The 22,899-nt window shown below is 41.5% G+C and overlaps 2 protein-coding genes across 2 annotated transcripts; one reads left to right on the forward strand and one right to left on the reverse strand.

Moving 5' to 3' along the window:
* Positions 1 to 2,844: 2,844 nt before the first annotated feature.
* On the reverse strand, positions 2,845 to 22,747 carry WBP2NL (WBP2 N-terminal like). The gene is made up of 7 exons (XM_055566024.1): positions 22,686 to 22,747; positions 13,145 to 13,253; positions 12,430 to 12,571; positions 12,181 to 12,273; positions 9,218 to 9,328; positions 3,278 to 3,416; positions 2,845 to 3,130 (listed from the first exon to the last, which is right to left on the reverse strand). The coding sequence occupies exons 1-7, from the start codon at positions 22,745 to 22,747 to the stop codon at positions 2,845 to 2,847; spliced, it is 942 nt and encodes a 313-aa protein (XP_055421999.1).
* On the forward strand, positions 20,765 to 21,441 carry LOC129641303 (6-pyruvoyl tetrahydrobiopterin synthase-like). The gene has a single exon (XM_055566025.1). The coding sequence runs from the start codon at positions 20,776 to 20,778 to the stop codon at positions 21,208 to 21,210; it is 435 nt and encodes a 144-aa protein (XP_055422000.1). The 5' UTR covers positions 20,765 to 20,775; the 3' UTR covers positions 21,211 to 21,441.
* Positions 22,748 to 22,899: the final 152 nt, after the last annotated feature.

Here is a 22,899-nt window from a genome sequence, read left to right on the forward strand (position 1 = left end):
GCCCTTTCTAAGTCCAGCTTGAACATCTGGAAGTTCATGGCTTACATACTGTTGAAGCCTACTTGGAGAATTTTGAGCATTACTTTACTAGCGTGTGAGATGAGTGCAATTGTGAGGTAGTTTGAGCATTCCTGGGCATTGCCTTTCTTTGGGATTGGAATGAAAACACCTTTTCCAGTCCTGTGGCCACTGCTGAGTTGAGTGCAGCACTTTCACAACATCATCTTTTAGGATTTGAAACAGCTTAACTGGAATTCCATCACCTCCACTAGCTTTGTTTGTAGTGATGCTTCCTAAGGCCCACTTGACTTCACATTCCAGGATGCCTGGCTCTAGGTGAGTGACCACACCATCATGGTTATCTGGGTCATGAAGATCTTTTTTGTATAGTTCTGTGTATTCTTGCCACCTCTTCTTAATATCTTCTGCTTCTGTTAGGTCCATACCGTTTCTGTCCTTTATTGTGCTCATCTTTACATGAAATGTTCCCTTGGTATCTCTAATTTTCTTGAAGAGATCTCTAGTCTTTCCCATTCTATTGTTTTCCTCTATTTCTTTGCATTGATCACTGAGGAAGGCTTTCTTATCTCTCCTTTCTATTCTTTGGAACTCTGCATTCAAATGGGTATATCTTTCCCTTTCTTAGGTATGGATATTGAGTGAAGCTGCTAAATCAAGAGTAGAAATATTTTAACTTTTAAAAGGTACTTGGGGAAGCTTCCCTGGTGCTCCACACTCTCAACACAGAGGCCCCAGGTTCAAGCCCTGGTCAGGGAATTATATTCCACATGCCAAAACTAAAACTTGGTACAGCCAAATAAATAAATATTTTAAAAAGAAATGGAATGGCCCAGTGAGACCAAGTTACTAAAGTTCTCATTGCAGTACAACTTTGAACAGGGTTGAGAAATTCCAACTCATGCTGAAAGAACTCTGTGGCCACATACCTTAATATTATTGGTCCATGGGCCATGGTTTTAGATCTGTAAGAGCTGGGTTCCTTTACTAGAAAAATACAGAGTCCAGAAACCCAGACCATCCCTCGCCAGCTGGGGCTACCTTTGTGCAGTGATTTCCATGGCAGCCTACACCAGTTTCTCACTTAGATGGATGCCACTCACAAGCAGTTTGTAACAAGGAGCATGGAAAAAGGCCCAAGGTGGAAGTCACCTCATCGACTGTCTCAATCTTTTTAATGCTTCTGAATTTTTAGAAATAAAAATTGTTTTTCATTTCAAGTTTCATTTATCTAACACAAGTCAAGTTCAACATCTTTTCATGCTCCTTGGCATGTGGAATCTTCCCAAACCAGGGATTGAACCCATGTCCCCTGCATTCGAAGCTGGACTCCTATCCACTGTGCCACCAAGGAAGTCCTCAAATGTTTCTTGAGGCTATTGCCTCAGTTAATTGAGAATTCACATCTTTTGTCCATATTTTCTTTTGAGTTGATTTGTAAAGTTCTTCTTATATGTCATACAATTTTTTGTTTAATATATATGTTGGCAATTAGTTCCTCCTAGTCTAGTCGGAGAAGGCAATGGCACCCCACTCCAGTACTCTTGCCTGGAAAATCCCATGGACGGAGGAGCCTGGTAGGCTGCAGTCCATGGGGTCACTAAGAGTCAAACACGACTGAGTGACTTCACTTTCACTTTTCACTTTCATGCATTGGAGAAGGAAATGGCAACCCACTGCAGTGTTCTTGCCTGGAGAATCCCAGGGACAGGGAAGCCTAGTGGGCTGCCGTCTATGGGGTCGCACAGAGTCGAACACGACTGAAGTGACTTAGCAGCAGCAGCAGCATACTATTGCCTATCTTCTAACTTTGGTCATACAGAAGTTTTAAATTTTGATATAGTCAAATTTATCACTGTTTTCCTCTATTGCTTCATTGTTTTTGGTCTTCTTAAAGAAGGCCTCCCTTACCTTTAGATATCATTTTCAATGGCTGCACAACATTTCATTGTATAATTTGCGAAATTCTCTCTTACTACTGAAAATGTAAGTTGTTATATCCTTTCACTAATATAAATAATGCTATGAAAAGTAAGTGTTCAACTTGATTTTTAAAAAATTTTTGGCCATGCCACATGGCATGTGGGATCTTAGTTTCCCAACCAGGGATCAAACCCATGCCCTTTGCATTGGAAGCATGAAGTCTTAACTACTGGATTTCTAGGAAAATCCCTCAACTTGATATTTTTAACATATATCTTAGTTCCTAGCAAACTTAGCATAATAGATGTTTCTTGATTTGGAGAGGGGAAAATGCAGAACAGTTTTTCCAAACTGACTCAAGGCATGTTTAAAAAAATGTAATTAAAAAAAATGCAGCCAATGTCAACCAAATTGTTGGAGAATTAGCTGTACGAATGTACTTCTCCTTTAGCCCATCTAATCAAGAATTGGTGGTGGTGGTGGTGGTGGACTAGTCACTAACTTGTGTCTGACTCTTTGCAACCCCATGGACTGTAGCCTGCCAGGCTCCTCTGTCCATGGGATTTCCCAGGCAAGCATACTGGAGTGGGTTGCCATTTCCTTCTCCCAGGGGATCTTCCCAACCCAGGGATCAAACCTGCATCTCTTGCATTGCAGGCAGATTCTTTACCAACTGAGCCACCAGGGAAGCCCTATCAAGAACTGACTTGGCCTCTAAAATCTAGGCATGGAAGTAAAGCTTCATCTTCCCTCTAAGGTTGCCCTTCCAAAGGGTATAACAACTACCTGGGATGGGACTTCAGCCACCTACCTGAGTCTTCCTTCTTACTGTGACTTCAGTTTTAGGGTGCCCTTTGCTTGGTGAATCTTCAAGATTTAACTCTGAGAAGGTGGTAAATGGACCTAAGAAGATGAGGTGGAGGGAAGAGAAGTCTCCTGCTGAGCTGCCACAGATCCATGAAAGGCAGCTGTATTTCCAGCAGATGGAGCTTCATATGCCGGGGGTAGGGCTTCATTTCCAGCTGGTGGGGCTCCATATCCTGCAGGTGGGGCTCCATATCCCCCAGGTGGAGCTCCATATCCCCCAGGTGGGGCACCATATCCCCCAGGAGGGGCTCCATATCCCCCAGGTGGGGCACCATATCCCCCAGGAGGGGCTCCATATCCCCCAGGTGGAGCTCCATATCCCCCAGGTGGGACTCCATATCCCCCAGGTGGGGCACCATATCCCCCAGGAGGGGCTCCATATCCCCCAGGTGGAGCTCCATATCCCCCAGTTGGGACTCCATATCCCACAGGTGGGGCTCCATATCCCCCAGGTGGGGCTCCATATCCCACAGGTGGGGCTCCATATCCCATAGGTGGGGCTCCATATCCCCCTGGTTGGGCTCCATATCCTTCTGGTGGAGTTCCATATTCCCCTGGTTGGGCTCTATATCCTGGTGGTGGGGGTCCATAGATCACAATTGGATATGCTGAGAAGGAAAAAAAAAATCAGTTAACTAATTTTTTAGAGCAGACAAGGAATGAGTAAGAAGGAGGTGGAAGGTAAAAAAAAATACTGAAGCAGACTGACACAGGAAGAGAATTCAGACAGAACAATGCAAAAGCCTTATCCTTCAGCCATCACCAGTTGGATGCTTTAACATTTCCTGTTGTGGAGGAATTCAAATTAACATGAAAATAACCTATAGTTAAATCTCTACATACTAACAGTTGTACACAGATACATACTTAACTCAGTAAAGTTTGTTTTGATCATTAAAAAAATGCTCAATGAGGAATATGTATTTGGGAAATAGAGAAGAGATAAATTTTTAAAAGTCATCTATAATTCCATCATCAAAGACAAAAGCTTATTATTTTGGTATATTTATAGGTAGGATCTCTGTTAATATTTTTTATACAGTCATGATTATGACAATCATACAATTTTTAAAAATCTGACTCTTTTTACTTGATATTGTGAGAATGTTCTTTATATTATTTTTTTCTTTTTTTCCTGGCTGCTCTGCATGGTTTGTGGGATCTTAGTTTCCCAACCAGGGATTGAACCTGGCCCTCAGCAATGAAAATGCCAAGTCCTAACCACTGGACTGCCAAGAAAGTTCTTTATATCATTAATGTATTTCACAGATTAAAATCTGGACAATACTTTATCATATGGATAAATGCTATTTATGATAAGTGCTACCTGATTGTCAGAGAGTTATGTTGCTTCCAACTTTCCAATTAATATTATAATAAGCATGGGTTTTATTTATTTCCTTGGCTACATTCCCAAAATGATTTAACTGTGTCAACATGAATGGATAACTGTCAAGTTATTTTTCTATAATCCATATTTAATATTTATGCTATCTAGAAAAAAATTAAAAGAATCATCATTAAGATGCTCAAAGAACAAAAGGAAAAATGTATATAAAGTCAAGAAAAGTGATATATGAACAAAATGGAAACAGCAGTAGAGAGATAGAAAACATAACAGGAAACCAAAACAAACAAAGTTCTGGAGCTGAAAAGTGCAATAACTGAAATGAAAAATTCACTAGAGGGATTCAAATTCATATTTGAATAGGCAAAAGAAAGAACCAGTAAACCTGAATACAGAACAATAAAAGCTGTAGATAGGAATAGAAAGAAAAAGATTGAAGGAAAGTGAACAGAGCCCAAGGGACCAGTGGGACACTACCAAGGAGACCAACATATACATTGTAGAAGTTTCAGAAAAAGAAGAAAGAGAGAAAGATGTAGAGAAAGTATTTGAAGAAATAATGACTGAAAACTTCTCAAACCTGATGAAACACATGAATATAAACATCCAAGAAGCTCAATAAACTCAACACCAACACATTATAGTCAAACTTACAAAATAGAGACTCTTGACAGCAGCAAGTTCAGTTCAGTTCAGTTGCTCATTTGTGTCCAACTCTCTGCAACCCCATGAACCGCAGCATGCCAAGCCTCCCCATCTATCACCAACTCCAGGAGTTCACCCAAACCCATGTCCATTGAGTTGGTGATGCCATCCAACCATCTCATCCTCTGTCGTCCCCTTCTCCTCCTGCCCTCAATCTTTCCCAGCATCAGGGTCTTTTCCAATGACTCAGTTCTTCTCATCAGGTGACCAAAGTATTGTAGTTTCAGCTTCAGCATCAGTCCTTCCAATGAACACCCAGGACTGATCTCCTTTAGGATGGACTGGTTGGATCTCCTTGTAGTCCAAGGGACAGCAGCAAGAGAGAAGTGAATAATCACATACAAGAGATCCTCAATAAGAAGATTAGCAGATTTCTCTTCAGGAATGTTGGAGGCCAGAAGTAAACTATCCAACACGAATCCTATATCTGGCCAAACTCCTTTCAGATAGAGAAAGAAAGTAAGATGTTTCCAGATAAACAAAACCTGAGGGAGTTAATTACAACTAGACTTGTCCTGCAAGAAATGCTTAAGGGAGTCAAATGAAAGGACACTAGATAATAATGTGATGCCATATGAAAAAATAAATATCTCAATAAAGGTAAATCATTGAGCAATTATAAAAGTCAATATTATTATAACAAAGGTTTGTAATTTCATTTTTGTTTTCTCCATAAGAGACTAATGCATTTAAAGGAAATGATAAATTGTGTGTTTGGGAACATAGTGTATAGAGATATAATTTTGTGATATCAACTAAAAGGAGTGAGATGGAGGGCTTGTAAAGGTACAAAATATGTGTATGTTATTGAAGTTAAGATTGTAAAATTCAAATCAGTGTTATAACTTTAGGATTAAAGTTAAATGTAACCCGCATGGTAGTCAAATGCAAAAAAAAAAGCTATAAAATATAAACAAAAGGAAATGAGAAAGGAATTCAAACTTTTCACTATCAAAAAATCAGCTAAACACAAAAGAAGACAGTGATGCAGAAAATGAGGGACAAAAAAGCTATAAGGCATATAAAAACCAAATTGTAGAACAGTAGAAGTAAGGCTCCCATCATCAGTAATTACTTTAAATGCAAATGGATTAAATTCCCCAATCAAAAGACAGAGATTGGCAGAATGAATGAAAATTCATGATTCAACTACATGCTATATGTTTAAGAGACTTGTTCTAGATACAAAGACATAAATAAATTAAAAGTAAAGGATGAAAAAAGATATTCCATGTAAATAGTAACCAAAAGAGAGCAAAAGTAACTATGCTAATATCAGACAAAATAGACTTTACATCAAAATAGACTTTACATCATTAAGAGATAAAAAAGAAAATTACATATTAATAAAATGTTCAGTACAGCAAAAGAATATAACAATTATAAACATTTGCACATCTGATAACAGACCATCACATATATGAAGCAAAAACTGACAGAACTGAAGGAAGAAGCAGTTTTACAGTAATAGTTGAAGACTTCAATATCCCTCACTCACTCTGATGGATAGAACAACCAGAGAGAAGATAAATAAGAAAGTAGAGGATCTGAAAAAGCACAACAAGCCAACTGTATCTAACAAACATAGGACACTCTACCCAACAACAGAATACACATTACTCTCAAATGCTCAGTTGATCAGCCGTGTCCAACTCTTTGTGACCCCATGGACTGTAGCCCACCAGGCTCCTCTGCCCGTGGAATTCTCCCTTCTCCAGGGGATCTTCCCGACCCAAGGATCGGACCTACATCTCTTATGTCTCCTGCATTGGCAGGCGGATTCTTTACCACTAGTGCCACCTGGGACCACTCTCAAGGACACATGTGTTATTTTTCAGAATAGACCATATATTAGGTAACAAATTAAGTCTGGATAGATTTTAAAAGATAGATGTCATACAAAGTAGATTCTCTCATCACAAAGGGATTAATTTATAAATCAACAACAGAAGTAAAACTGGAAAATTCACAAATTTCTGGAAATTAAACACCACACTTGGGCTTCCCTGGTGGTCCAGCGGTTAAGAATCCACCTGCCAGTGCAGGAGACATGGGTTCAATCTCTGGTCCTGGAAGGTCCCACATGCTGCAGAGCAACTGGGCCTGTGCACCACAACTACTGAAGCCCAGACTCTCGAGGGCCCGTGCTCTGCAGCAAGAGAAGCCACTGCAATGAGAAGCCTGCAAGGAAGCACAATGCAAAAAAACGCAGCCCCTGCTTGCTGCCCAAGAGCAGCAACAAACACATAGTGTGGCCAAAAATGAATAAATAAATAAATATTTTAAAATGGGCAAAGGACTTGAATAGATACACCTCCAAAGAAGATACACAAATGGTCAACAAGCGCATGAAAAGATACTCAATGCCATTGGTCATTAAGAAAATGCAAATTAAAATTATAATGAGATATCACCTCACCTCACTAGGATGACTTTAATATAAACAACTAGCAAAAAGAAAGGAAAATAACAAGCATTGACAATAATATGGAGAAATAGGAACTTGTACATTGCTGGTGAGAGTAAAAAAACAGTGCAGTTGCTGTGGAAAAAGAGTTTGGTGGTTTCTCAAAAAAGTTAAACATTGACTTACCATATCACCCAATAATTCCAAACCTAAGTATGTACTCAAGAGAAATGAAAACTTATGTCTACAGAGAAACCTATATACAAATGATTATAACAGCTATTATTCATAATAATCAAAAGGTGGAAACAAGCCAAATGTGCATCAATGCACAAATGAATGAACAAACTATGATATATACAGTGGAGCATTAGTCAGACACAAAAAGTGAAATATTGATACATGCTACATCTTGGACGAGCCTTGAAAACATCATGTTAAGTGAGATAAGCTGAACACAAAGCCACATGTTGCTTGGCTTCTTTTATGTGATATACACAGAACAGGCAAATCCAAAAAGACAAAAAGCAGACTAGAGGAAACCAAGAGGCAAAGGAGAGGGGACAACGAGGGATGATCACTTCATGGGTATGGGTATTCTTATGGAGTAATGGAAAAGTTTTCCATTTTGTTTGTTTGTTTGCTTTTTGACTGTGCAGCACAGCATGCAGGATCTTAGTTCCCTGACCACAGATCAAACCTGCACCCCCTAAGTGAAAGGGCAGATCAACCACTGGACTGCCAGCGAAGTCTTGGAAGAGTTTTGAAACTGGAGAGAGCTGATGGCTGCACAGCATTGTGATACACTAAATACCATTGAATTGCACGTTTTAAAATGATTAATTGTATGTTATACAAATTTCAATTTAAAAACATTTTTATAAAACCTTAGCAATACTTCAAAATTTTGAATGTCAGTTGATTAACACTTAAAGATTAAGGTAACTATAAAGGCCAGAAGTAACTACCCATCAGCTGTATACAAACTAAATGCTGATGGACATGCATGTCATGCTCCAAGGAAAACCCAAGAAATGGCCTGTATCTGGGGGTCTGTTGGCAGCCTATTAGGAGACCTTTCACGGTCCACCCACAGACTGTGAAGCACATTTGAGAGTACTGATCTACATCTCTGGGGAGCATGGCTCAGCATCTGTGGACAGACACAACTGCTACAGGAGAGGGTACAGGTCACAAAGCCCAGGATGGGAGTCTTCAGTGAGGATGAAGGGCGTGGCACAAGCATGACGGCTGTGCTTGTATGAGAGAGGAAGGGGAGGTATGCAAGAGCACACATTTCTGCTCAGGTTGTAAGCAGAGTGATTTCCTACTGATGACAGTTGCCCAATATCCTCCATATCTGTACACCAAGTAAGCCTGAAATTGATGCTTTTGAACTGTTGGAGAAGACTCTTGAGAGTCCCTAGGACTGCAAGGAGATCAAACCAGTCAATACTAAAGGAAATCAATCCTGAATATTCATTGGAAGGACTGCTGCTGAAGCTGAAACTCTAATACTTGGGCCACCTGATGCGAAGAGCCAACTTATTAGAAAATACTTTGATGCTGGGAAAATTGAAGGCAGGAGGAGAAAGGGACGACAGAGGACGAGATGGTTGCATAGCATCACTGACTCGATGGACGTGAGCTTGAGCAAGCTCTGGGAAATGGTGAAGGACAGGGAAGCCTGCTGTGCTGCAGTCCATGGGGTTGCAAAGAGTAGGACACGACTGAGCGACTGAACAACAACAACAAAGTCTGAAATGGAAAGCTGACTTGCCACCGGGTTTGAATCTGGAAATGAAATCATGGACTCAACTATTTTCCAGCCCCCAAAACTCTGCTGCTTCTCCTGCAGCAGAGTTGGAGGCAAGCTATCTGCAGTTAGATCTGTGAGCCCTGGGCACACCTTTCCACCTCCCAGGAAGAACTTCCCTGCCATACCTTACCTGGACAAGGTGTCTGTGAGGAGCACACCGCAGCCCCTGGGACAGTAATTATGTACAGTCCTGAAGTGTCGAACCAGTAATTTACACTTCCAAGTGGAATTCCTCTGGCAGCTGAGAAGACAAATTTGGCAAAATAAGGGCTCTTTAATTCTTTTAAGACAGATATACAGCAACTATCAACCAAATAATTAACAGAGTTTTAACCAACATGTTACACGAGTGTCTGGCAATGCTCCCAAAATACAAGATTTAAAATATATTCTGTCCTTGTCCTCAACTGTATGCTTCCTGAAGACAGTGATTGTGTATATTTTCCTGTGCTTATTGAAGGCCTAGCATAACATCCACCATAATAGGGATTCAGAAAAAATTTTCAAGTGAGGATTCTATCAAGTTGTCAAGATAACTCCATTAAAGGCCAACATAATGGCAGTACCCTGCAGGTGGTGACTGCAGCCATGAAATTAAGACATTTCCTCCTTGGAAGAAAAGCTATGACAAACGTAGACAGTGTTTTAAAAAGCAGAGACGTCACTTTGCCAACAAAGGTCCATATAGTCAAAGCTATGGTTTTTCCAGTCGTCATGTATGGATGTGAGAGTTGGGCCATAAAGAAGGCTTAGCACCCTTGAAGAATTGATGCTTTTGAACTGTGGTGCTGGAGAAGACTCCTGAGAGTCCTTTGGACAGCAAGGAGATCAAACCCGCCAATCCTAAAGGAAATCAACCCTGAATATGCATTGGAAGGACTGATACTGAAACTGACACTCCAATACTTTGGCCACCTGATGTGAAGAGATGACTCATTGGAAAAGACCCTGATGCTGGGAAATGTTGAGGGCAGGAGGAGAAGGGGATGACAGAGGATGACATGCTTGGATGGCATCACTGACTCAGTGGACATGAGTTTGAGAAAACTCTGGGAGATAGTGAAGGACAGGGAAGCTTGGCATGCTGCAGTCCATGGGGTCACAAAGAGTTGGACATGACTTACCGACTGAACAACAACAAAGACATTACCAGAGAAAGCTTCTGTTGGTCTCCTCTGCATCTCTTTTATAAGGACACTTCTTTAATGGTATTTAGTATTTGATGGTATTTGAGTAATCTAGAGTAATTCTCTCATCTCAAGATCCTTAATTATATCTGAAAAGCCTTTTTTTTTTTTTTTTACAAAGTAACATTCAAAGATTCTGAGGATTATATTTTCAGAGCCATTGTCAACCTGCCACACTAATTTCTGCCCTATGGCATATGACCAGAAGCAATGTACACAGCTTCCACGCCTGGCCCATGAAAACATCCCAAGTGAGATCTTTACTCTCTTCCTCACTCTGCTGACTACCCAAAGAGGCTGTGGAAGCCATGTGTTAATGATGAGACTCTACTACCCTGGGTCCCTGAAGGGCTGTGTGGAACAGAGGTCCCTTTAACCCCTGTTGATTGGCCTCTTTTTAAGATTTATTTTGATGTGAGCCATTTTTAAAGTCTTTATTGAATTTGTTGCAATACTGCTTCTGTTTTATGCTTTGCTTTTTTGGCCCTGAGGCATGTGGGGTCTGAGCTCCAGATTAGGGATGGATAGAACTCACACTGTCTGTGATGAAGGGGAAATTTTAACCACTGAACTGTCAGAGAAGTTCCCAACTGGCCTTTATATAAGCAGTAACATCCATTGCCTTATTGTTGTTTGTTTAGTCGCTTAGTTATGTCTGATTTTTTGCCACCCCGTGGACTGCAGCCAGCCAGGCTCCTCTGTCCATAGGATTTCCCAGGCAAGAATACTGGAATGGGTTGTCATTTCCTTCTCCACCATTATCTTAAGTCACTGATAATTTGGGGTTTATCTGTTCCAATAGCTAGCATTATCTTAACTGGGTGGGATGTGCTCAGTTGTGTCCTACTCTTTGTGACCCCATGGACTGTAGCCCGCCAGGTTCCTCAGTCCATGGGGTTTCCAAGGCAAGATACTGGAGTGGGTTGCCATTTCCTTCTCCAGGGGATCTTCCCAGCCCTGGGATAAAATCCACTTCTGTATTTCCTGCATTGCAAGCGGATTCTTTACCTCTGAGCCACCAGGGAAGCCCCACCATAAGATAAGATAATGTATTATTCTTGCATATGTCTATTTCCACTAGACCATGTGCATCTTAACTAGATTGGAGTTGGTGGTGGAAAGCAAGGGAGAAAGAGGAAGAGCAAATAGCCTGAAGGCTCAGAGATGGGAGAGCAAGGTGCAAAGAAGTCCAGTTGGATTGGAATACAAAAACTGAGAGAGTGAGGGATATAAAGTGAAGCTACATTGAATTAAAAGATTACTTGTATTCTAAGTTTGAAAGAGTTCTCTGGTACATCTGTTAGATCAGTGCTGCAGGACTTAACATTATCTCTTCCCATGCTTTAGTCCCATGAAAAATGAGAATTAAACCCAAGAGGAATAAAGCTATAGCCAGAGAGAAGACAAGAAGGTACGCCAGAGGAAGAAGAGCCAAGCTAACTCTACCAAAAACAAGAGTACTCAATGATACAGCCACTTAAACGGACAAGAGACTATCAGGTAAAATCATTCGGGTGTCTGACTGTAAATTCCCACTAGATTGTGAACTCCTTCAGTTTAAGGAAGGACTAAATCTTATGTTCCTAGCATGTAGTAGGGTACTTGGTACATAGTCAGCAGGCTCAGGAAATACCCACTGAATACATGTGAAATCTGGAGAAGGAAATGGCAACCTGCTTTAGTATTCTTGCCTGGGAAATCCCATGGATAGAGGAGCCTGGCAGGCTACACAGTACATGAGGCTGAAAAAAGTCGGACACAGCTTAGTGACTAAACAACAACAACGTGGGCAAATACCAATGTCCTGACCACAGGGGCCAGAAGTCTTCACTAGTTGACTGTCCTATTCCAATTATACAGGTCCCCAAACCCCAAAGTGCTTGATATCTTTATCAGCATCACTCACCAGCAGAGGCAGCTTTTATCATCAGTTGGGCAAATTCAATGGCACCTCCTTTCCTGAAGGATAACTTAAAAACAGCTTGTCCTTCCCAGCCACCTGGGGGGAGAAATGGCAGACGCTCACTAAGAGGCTGGCACGCTGGTAACAGAAGCACTGCCAAAAGCATGGAGAGAGGCAGCACCCAGGGAAGTCTGAATCTTAAACTTTCTGTAAGCTTTTGAGAAAAAATACATTTCTGAGGGGGACACTTACCACCTGGAGCTGCCTGAATGGTTCCTTTAATGTAGTTGGGGGCAAAAATTGGTTGTTCAATGGTGCAGTCACTCATCAGGCCAAACGGCATCATAAAAGAAAGCATGGGGTCATTGACTAAGTGTGAAGTCACGAAGACCACCTAAGAAAGGAAAGAAACTTTGGGAAAGGAATGCAATTCGTCCATGGGTTGAGACATAGAAGAACAATTCTAAAGTCAAGGCTGCTTTGGAATCCTGGCCTAATTGAGAAACATCGCCGATTTTCTTCCATCACTCTTCAACAAGGAAAATCTCCAAGTGGAAATGATTCAAAACATTTTGAGTCAAGGTTTAACCTCTCTCCCTTTTAAGGGAAATAAACGTAGAGTTAATTAGATCAAAGGAGAAGCAGAAATTACCTGGTATGGGACTTTCCTGGTGGTTCAATGGTTAAGAATCTGCCTGCCAATGCAGGGGACATGGGTTTGATTCCTAGTCCAAGAAGATTCCACATGCCACAGGGCAACTAAGCCTGTGTGCCACAACTCCTGAGCCCGAATGCCCTAGAGCCTGTGCTCCTGAACAAGAGAAGCCACTGCAATGAGAAGCCCGAGCACGGCACCTACAGAGTAACCCCCACTCGCCACAACTAGAAAAAGCCCGGGCATAGCAGTGAAGACCCAGCACAGTGAAAAAAAACGAAAAATAAATTAGATTAAAAAGAGAGAAATTACCCGGTATGAAGTGAGAAACAACGTTCCTTTCTTTGTGCCATTAAAGAGATAGGATTCCACTGGTTTCTGCAGGAAGCAGAGGTCCACATCCTCACACTGCTTCAAGACACTGCAGAAAAGAAAGGGCAGACAGCATGTGGTTCAGGAGTCATACAAAAAGACACAAACAAAGCTCTTGGCACAGTTTCTAGCCTGGAGGGAGGTTATTGGCTGCTACTGGTGCTGCTGCTACTATTTTATTAAAATAGAAAGGAATTGAAATGATCTTATTCTCTGACAACTCACACTTACTCGTCTTCCTCTTTATCACTGGGTTCTTTTTTTTTTCTTTCTTAGCAAACCTAATTCTATTCTTAAAGTCCACTAATTCTTATACTTCTTGTGCATGTTCTATAAAGCACAGTGTTAATGAAACTGTTTCTTGGACTCTGGTAAAGAAGGTGAGACACATGAAGTATGCTACAGGATCCTCTGACATGTCTGCCATGTTCTCCCTTCACTCCTAACCCGAAAAACCTGGACCCATCCTACGCTTACAGAATCCTCCTGGGTTTTTTTCCCTTTCTTAGTTATATATATACATATATATATATATATATATATATATATATATACACACACATACATACATATACATATGCTATTAATATTTATTGAAAGAATGAATGAATGAAAACATGAATATAAGTACTAATGCAAGAAAAACATGATATGCATCACATAAATGGAACAAAATATCATGGCAGGTAGAGATCAGCTCTTGGTAGAAGTAATTAGGAATGATTTTATAGAAAAGTTGAAATTTGAGCTGATTCACATCATTCAACAGGCAAGGCAGAACTGTGACCTGCCGCTGTCTCAGCAGGTAGGTCACATGATCAAGGAAATGGTGATATGTCAGAGGGATCCATTTAAGAACTAACATAGTCCTGATATGAGGTAATAAGAACTGGAATTAGGATGATAGTACATGGCTAAAAAGCGCTTCTTAAGAGACTATGAAAAAATGGATGTCAGCAACAATAGTGGAATAGGGAACTCTAAAAGCCAGTCTAGAACTCTAGAATCTAATCAAAAGCTTATACCAACTAGGGGAATGTTTAATCAAGAAAAAAAATAAGAGCGTCAATAAGAGCTTGGTGCACTTCAACTTACCCTAGTACTCCTCCACTCCCTAGTTTGGCACAGCTCTGAAAACAACAACCCACATTCTCAGTATAAGTACAAAGTACTGGGGTGAGGGGAGGAGAACAGACCTTACTATGGTTTTCTGTTTTGACCTGTCCAGGAGTTCCCTGGAGGACTAGCTCAGAATTCTCTCAGGATTAAGGCAGCTACCCAGGGCACATTTGTTAAACAACATTTCAAAATGTGTGAGAGCTGTTAAGGGTTTTTGGGGGGCAAACAATAAAAAACTTAAAAAACAGGAAGAAAAGACTGGGGAATGAGATGCTTTGAGGAATAAAGGCTTTGAAAACCTCTGACATGTTCATGGGAATCTAGAAAGCATCACAGACTGGGTGCTTTCACATATCAGGGCTGGGTTCATGCTCAGAAGAAACCTGAGAAGGCTCTAGAACTATTACCTCTGGTTGACAATGAGGCTCTGCCCAATCAGGAAGTAAAAATTAAGACAGTTTTACACTGCCTGACTGAGTGACAAAGACTGGCACACACACACACACACACACACAGCCCATCTAGGATATATAAAGAACTCCTACAACTCAACAACAACAAATGTAATTTAAAAATGGACAAAGGGATAACCAACAAGGACCTACTGTATAGCACATGGAACTCTGCTCAGTGTTAAGTGGTAGCCTGGATGGGAGGGGAGTTTGGGGGAGAATGGATACATGTATATGCATGACTGAGTCTTTTTGCTATTCACCTGAAACTATCACATTGTTAATCAGCTATACCTCAATACAAAATAAAAAGTTTAAAAGAAAAAAAAATTTTTTTAATGGACAGAGGATTTAAATAGACATTTCTCCAAAATAATATATAAATAGCAAAAAATATGAGAAGATGCTCAACATTATTAATCATCAGAGAAATGCAAATCAAAACCACAAATGAGATTCACCTCACACCTGTTAGGATGACTACTATTGAAAAAGAATCCTAGGTGTTTGTGGCCTAGAATATTGACAGGTTGAAGATTCTGTGCACTCTTGGTGGGACTGTAAAGTGGTTCAGGCACTATGGAACAGTATGGAGTTGCCTCAGAAATTAAAAATAGAATTACTCCATGATCCAGCAATCCCACTTCTGGGTATATATCAAAAAGAACTGAAAACAAGGTCTCAAAAAGATATTTGTGCACTCATATTCATAATAGCCAAGAGGAGGAAGCAATCTAAAGGTCTATCAGTGAATGGAGAAACAAAATGTGGTATATACATACAATGGAATACTATTCAGGCTTAAAAAGGAAGGAATATTGTCACATGCCACAACGTGGGTGAACCTTGAGGACATTATGCTAAGTGCAATAGCAGAGACAAAGACAATTATATGATTTCACCTACATGTGGAATCTAAAACGAAATCAAATTCATAGAAGCAAAGAGTATAACAGTAGTTATTGGGGGTTGAGGGGATGAAGAAAGTGGGGAAACGTTAGGCAAGGATACAAATTTAAAGTTATGTAAGATGAGTAAATTGAAGAAAGTAGGGAAAACTACTAGACCATTCAGGTGTGACCTAAATCAAATCCCTTACGATTATATGGTGGAAGTGACAAATAGATTCAAGGGACTAGATCTTGATAGAGTGCCTGAAGAACTATGGATGGAAGTTCGTAACATTGTATAGGAGGCGGTGACCAAAACTATCCCCAAGAAGAAGAAATGCAAAAAGGCAAAATGGTTGTCTGAGGAGGCCTTACAAATAGCTGAGAAAAGAAGAGAAGAGAAAGGTAAAGGAGAAAAGGAAAGATACACCCATCTGAATGCAGAGTTCCAAACAAAAGCAAGGAGAAATAAGAACACTTTCCTAAGTGATTAATGCAAAGAAACAGACAAAAACAATAGACTGGGAAAGACTAGAGATTTCTTCAAGAAAATCAAAGATACCAAGGGAACATTTCATGCAAAAATGGGCACAATAAAGGACAGAAATGGTATGGGCTTAACAGAAGCAGAAGATATTAAGAGGAGGTGGCAAGAATACGCATGAGAACTATACAAAAAAGATCTGAATGACTCAGATAACCACGATGGTGTGATCAGTCACATAGAGCCAGACATCCTGGAGTGCAAAATCCAATGGGCCTTAAGAAGCATCACTACGAACAAAGCTAGTGGAGGTGATGGAATTCCAGCTCAGCTATTTCAAATCCTAAAAGATGATGCTGTGTTAGTGCTGCACTCAATGTGCCAGCAAATTTGGAAAACTCAGCAGTGGCCACAGGACTGGAAAAGGTCAGTTTTCATTCCAATCCCAAAAAAAGGCAATGCCAAAGAATATACAAACTACCGCACAATTGCACTCTTCTCACACGCTAGCAAAGTAATGCTCAAAATTCTCCAAGCGAAGCTTCAACAGTACCTGAACCAAGAACTTCCAGATGTTCAAGCTGGGTTTAGAAAAGGCAGAGGAACCAGAAATCAAATTGCCAACATCTGCTGGATCATTGAAAAAGCAAGAGAGTTCCAGAAAACCATCTACTTCTGCTTTATTGACTATGCCAAAACCTTTGATTGTGTGGATCACAATAAACTGTGCAAAATTCTGAAAGAGATGGGAATACCAGACCACCTGACCTGCCTCTTGAGAAATCTGTATGCAGGCCAAGAAGCAATAGTTAGAACCGGACATGGAATAACGGACTGGTTCCAAATTGGGAAAGGAGTATGTCAAGGCTGTATATTGTCATCCCACTTATTTAACTTATATGCAGAATACATCATGCAAAATGCCAGGCTGGATGAAGCACAAGCTGGAATCAAGACTGCTGGGAGAAATATCAATAACCTCAGACCTGCAGATGACAACACCCTTATGGCAGAAAGTGAAGAGGAACTGAACAGCCTCTTGATGAAAGTGAAAGAGGAGAGTGAAAAAGATGGCTTGAAACTCAACATTCAAAAAACAAAGATCACGGTATCCGGTCCCATCACTTCAGGGCAAATAGATGGGGGAACAATGGAAACAGTGACAGACTTTATTTTCTTGGTCTCCAAAATCACTGCAGACGGTGACTGCAGCCATGAAATTAAAAGACGCTTGCTCTGTGGAAGAAAAGCTATGACCAACCTAGACAGCATATTGAAAAGCAGAGACATTACTTTGCCAACAAAGGTCCATCTAGTCAAAGCTATGGTTTTTCCAGTAGTCATGTACAGATGTGAGACTTGGACCATAAAGAAAGCTGAATGCAGAAGAATTGATGCTTTTGAACTGTGGTGTTGGAGAAGACTCTTGAGAGTCCCTTGGACTGCAAGGAGATCCAACCAGTCCATGCTGAAGGAAATGAGTCCTGCATACTCATTGGAAGGACTGATGCTGAAGCTGAAGCTCCAATAGTTTGGCCACCTGATGCAAAGAACTGACTCACTGGAAAAGACCCTGATGCTGGGAAAGATTGAAGGCAGCATGAGAAAGGGTCAACAGAGGATGAGATGATTGGATGGCATCACCAACTCGATGGACATGAGTTTGAGCAAGCTCTGGGAGTTGCTGATGGTCAGGGAAGCCTGGTGTGTTGCAGTCCATGGGGCTGCAAAGAGTCGGAAATGACTGAGGAACCCAACTGAACTGAAGATGAATAAGTCTAGAGATCTAATATGCAGGCATGAAGACTATATTTAATAATACTGTATTGAACACTGGAAATATGCTAAGAGAGTAGATTTGAAGTACGTTCATCACACTAAAATAAAAAGATAATTATTTGAGGAAATGAAATGTTAACTAACTTGACTGCAATAATCATTTCACTGTGTACATTACATTATTGTTATATACATTATATACAATTTTTATTTTTTAATGGCTAAGATAGTAAATTTTGTTATGTGTTTTTACCACACAAAAACGATGAACAAATTAGCCAAAAAGTGGAGGATATTTATGAACCAAGAAAATTCACCAAATACATATATAGTTGATAACCATAAGACAAAAATAATTTCATTAGCAATAAAACTTTTAAAAAAGATTTCATTATTTGGATTCCATTATCAGACTAGCTTCCCTGGTGGCTCAGACAGTAAAGTGTCTGCCTGCAATGTGGGAGACTTGGGTTCGATCCCTGAGTCGGGAAGATCTTCTGGAGAAGGAAATGGAAACCCACTCCAGTACTCTTGCTTGGAAAATTCGATGGATGGAGGAGCCTGGTAAGCTACAGTCCACGGAGTCGCAAAGAGTCGGACACGACTGAGCGACTTCACTTTCCTTTCCTTTCCTATCAGGCTGGCAGAGCTATCAAAGATTAACATTTAGTGTTGGCAAGGTGAAATTGGACACAAAGTATTAAAAAGAAGGTAAATTGATACAATTCTATAGGGGGATTTTTCCAGTGGTCATGTATGGATGTGAAAATTGGACTATAAAGAAAGCTGAGCACCGAAGAATTGATGCTTTTCAACTGTGGTATTGGAGAAGACTGTTGAGAGTCCCTTGGACTGCAAGGAGATCTAACCAGTCCATCCTGAAGGAGATCAGTCCTGAATATTCATTGGAAGGACTGATGCTGAAGCTGAAACTCCAATACTTTGGCCACCTCATGCGAAGAGGTGACTCATTTGAAAAGACCCTGATGCTGGGAAAGATTGAGGGCAGGAGGAGAAGGGGACGACAGAGGATGAGATAGTTGGATGGCATCATCGACTCAATGGACACGGGTTTGGGTGAACTCCAGGAGTTGGTGATGGACAGGGAGGCCTGGCATGCTGTGGTTCATGGGATTGCAAAGAGTCAGATACAACTGAGTGACTGAACTGCAACTGAAACTGTAGGGGGATTTTGCAATAAATATATTTCCATTTATAAATATGTTAAATATAAAATATGTGTAATATTTTAAAAATTTTTTACTAGGATTTTTATTTTTATATTATATATATATAAATTTTTTTTTAAAGTCTATGTCCTCTGGGGACTTCCCTGGTGAACCAGCAGTTAAGACTTCGAGCTCCCAATGCAGGAGGCCTGGGTTCAATTCCTGGTCCAGGAACTAGATCCTGCACACCAGAACTAAAGATCCCACAGGCCACAACAAAGGTTTGTGTGCCAAAATCAAGACTCAGCACAGCCAAATAAATGCAAATAAATATTTAAATAAATAACAAATAAATATTTTTCTTAAAGTTTATGTCTTCTGACCCCACAATTTCACTTTCAGGAATATGTCTGAAAGAAACATTTTGATAGGTGAACAAAAATAAATCTTTAAGAAATTCACTGTGGCAATGTTTATAGCAATGACAAATTAAAACCAGACTTATCCCAGATAGTGGCTTAAGCAAAAATGTCTGCATATGGGAGTACCAGACATCGAAAATAATGATGTATTAATAGATGTCAATACTGCAAAGCATTCTCAATACATCGGTAAATGAGGAAAATTACAAAGCAGTCTGATAGGGGAAGGTGTGTGTATTTCCACAGGGGGACGTGCAAAAGAATACGTATCAAAATATAAAAAGCACTTAATGTAAGAATTTGGAGTAATTAAATGTTTCCCAATTTTTCTACATGGCATTACCTGCACATTTTAGAATATGAATTTTTTTAAAAAACAAAACTCAGTCAGTATCTTCCTTTTTACCAGTACAGTTCAGTCATTCAGTCGTGTCCGACTCTTTGCGACCCCATGAATTGCAGCACGCCAGGCCTCCCTGTCCATCACCAACTCCTGGAGTTCACTCAACCTCACATCCCTCGAGTCGTTGATGCCATCCAGCCATCTCATCCTCTGTCCCCAATCCCTCCCAGCATCAGAGTCTTTTCCAATGAGTCAACTCTTCGCATGAGGTGGCCAAAGTACTAGAGTTTCAGCTTTAGCATCAGTCCTGAACGCCCAGAACTGATCTCCATTAGGATGGACTGGTTGGATCTCCTTGCAGTCCATTTTACCAGTACAGTCTGGCTCATACATTTATGACTTTTCAGCTGGGATCAGAAAAAATCTCCACACAACACAGACAAGCTGTGATGAATTTCTTAACTGCATATTGTGAATAGTCAGGAGAAGTCAAAATATAACCAATCTTCTTCCTCTCAAGCTATTTCTGTAAAGCAGTTTCTATCCAAAAAGGTAGAGCCCTGACAGAGCTTTGCTTGCAGAGGAGAAAAAGAGACATAGTCCTCCTCCTTTTCGAGGGGCAGCCGGCGTAGAGACATGAATACACACTACCAAAATTCAGAGCTCTCCCACATGCCTGACCATATGATTTTAAGCAAATTACTTTTTGTTTCCCTTTTTCCACCTGTGAAATGAGGAAAATAGTACTGATCCTCATTGCAGATAGAGCAGTTATAAATGTAAAGCCCTTAGAACAGTGCCCCAGTAAGGCCAACCATTGGAGAGCACAGAAAGGACTCCACAGAGATAATTCACATAAAATCAATATTTGTTATAATTTTTTTAAGACCACGCTTCGGGGGCTTGTAGAGCCATGAACGGGGCAGGGTCGGGCCCTCGCCGGCGGGCGCGAGTGTCCCGCCTCGTCTCCTTCAGCGCGACCCACCGCCTCCACAGCAAATCTCTTAGTAATAAAGAAAACTTGAAATTATTTGGGAAGTGCAACAACCTAAATGGCCATGGGCACAATTACAAAGTTGTGGTGACAGTACATGGAGAAGTTGATCCTGTTACAGGAATGGTCATGAATTTGACTGACCTCAAAAAGTATATGGAGGAGGCAATTATGAAGCCCCTTGATCATAAGAATCTGGATCTAGATGTGCCATATTTTGCAGACATTGTAAGCACAACAGAAAATGTAGCCATATATATCTGGGGAAACCTCCAGAAATTTCTTCCTGTGGGAGTTCTTTATAAAGTAAAAGTATATGAAACCGACAATAATATTGTAGTCTATAAAGAATAACTCTTAGAGATTAATTTCCATCCATATTTGAAGAAGATCTTTATCCCCTTGAACAATTAAGAAGTCATCACCTTACTGTTGCACTTCCACATTGTGTTCTGGAGTCATTGTGAGTGAGTCCTGTTCTAGACTCAAATCTAATTTAAAACCAAGTTTGTAATGTATTCTGAGTATCATTTAAAGAGTCTTTCATCTGTAGATTAAAATCACTTCAGCAAAAAAAAGAAAAAAGACCACGCTTCATTCCTTGCCTCCAGGGCACAAACAGAAAAGCAGAGAGACAAACCCGTAGCCCAGCTGAGAAGACACCCAAACACCAGATTAGAAGTGGCTTCCAGGCACAGAGCCACAGGCACACAGGTCTCAGTTCTCCAGGCCAGCATGCAGGGCGTCAGCAAGGTGGGCAATCATCTCACTACTGGGAAAACTGAACAAAACAACAGCGGTCCTCTGGGGCCAAGGGAGGACGTACAGCCTTGACAGAGCGTTTAAGTCTGTCAAGAAAATATTCTGGGGAAGGAAGCACAGAAAAAACAGATCTGGACATCAGCATGATGTACTGATGTACTTAAAGGATCTTCCTGAGAGATGCATTCAAAGCAATCTGGGTGTGTTTTGCCTCACCTGAGCACCGCATCGGGCTTCAGAGTCTCACAGCTAGGTGAGAGCAAAGGAAAACGAGGGCAAATCTGAGCAGAGAGAGGAGCATATTCAAGAACTGCTGGGGAGTTCGAACAGGACTCTAACAGCCTGGGCAGGGGATTGAGGAGGGGAGTGAAGCAGGGGCCGAGGTATTGCGTAGGGAAGTACAAATGGGCAATTCTGAGTCGAACCTGACAGAGGCTGGAGGAAACGGGTGAGCGACAGGCACTGCTAGCACCACGAAGCCATGGGTGCAAACCCCAGGGCTGCCATGGGAGGTGAGAGAACAGCACTCTTCCCAGACATGTCTTCTTTTGGTCCCCATCTTTACAAAAAAGTAAGACCAGCCATCTCCTTGGTTGGGGGCGAAGAAGAGAGAGAGCTTTTTGAAGTTCTGAGGGTGAAGAGAGGCCCTGGACAGTTCAGGATCTTTCTAGAAAGAGCCACACTCGTGCCTTTTCTACCTCCCGGGAGCCTGGGACCTTGTTGCCCTCACTCTACAAAGGTAGCGCACTCCTAACGGCAGCGCATGCCACCCCGAGGGTCGGTGTGACTTCCCTTTCCTGCCGCTGCACTTCCAGCTTTTTTCTGAGGCAGCACACGGCTCACTCCCTGCGCATGCGCACGTGCCCTTCATACGCCTATTCCCGCCTCCACCACATTCACATCCAGAACACCCGCGAGGCGGCGCCGCCCTAACGGTCGGGGAAGAGCTACGCTTGCCCTGAGCTCAAAAAAGGCGGGAAAGTCTCTGATTGGCTGAGAGTTTGTGCGCCGCCAATTCTCCTGGCCGCTCCTCCCTCCGCCAGCTCCACAGGCTTCCTTCCAGGCACCTTTCGCCAGAGGGGATGAGGGCCCCACGACGGCTCTCGGTGTGGCTCTGGTTCACTGCCATCCTGCCCAGGCCTCCTCCTGCCGCCCCGCAGATGGGAAGGGGCGGGGCCTGCGCCAAGCTGTTGGGTGCGGTTCTGAAGGGGAGGGAGGAGATTATGGCGCAAGGACCCGGAGTGAGTGAATGAGGCAGCTGGTCACGTGAGGGGCCTCGAG

This window comes from Bubalus kerabau, chromosome 1 (assembly GCF_029407905.1).
Source record: "Bubalus kerabau isolate K-KA32 ecotype Philippines breed swamp buffalo chromosome 1, PCC_UOA_SB_1v2, whole genome shotgun sequence".
In the NCBI taxonomy this organism is placed as follows: domain Eukaryota; kingdom Metazoa; phylum Chordata; class Mammalia; order Artiodactyla; family Bovidae; genus Bubalus; species Bubalus kerabau.

Coding starts and splice junctions, on each gene's coding strand:
- LOC129641303 (XM_055566025.1), top strand. CDS start 20,776: ATGAACGGGGCAGGGTCGGGCCCTCGCCGGCGGGCGCGAGTGTCCCGC.
- WBP2NL (XM_055566024.1), bottom strand. CDS start 22,747: ATGGCAGTGAACCAGAGCCACACCGAGAGCCGTCGTGGGGCCCTCATC. Junction 13,254..22,685: donor CTCATCCCCTCTGGCGAAAG/GTGCCTGGAAGG, acceptor TCTTTTCTGCAG/TGTCTTGAAGCAGTGTGAGG. Junction 3,131..3,277: donor GGATATGGAGCCCCACCTGT/GGGATATGGAGC, acceptor AGTCCCACCTGG/GGGATATGGAGCTCCACCTG.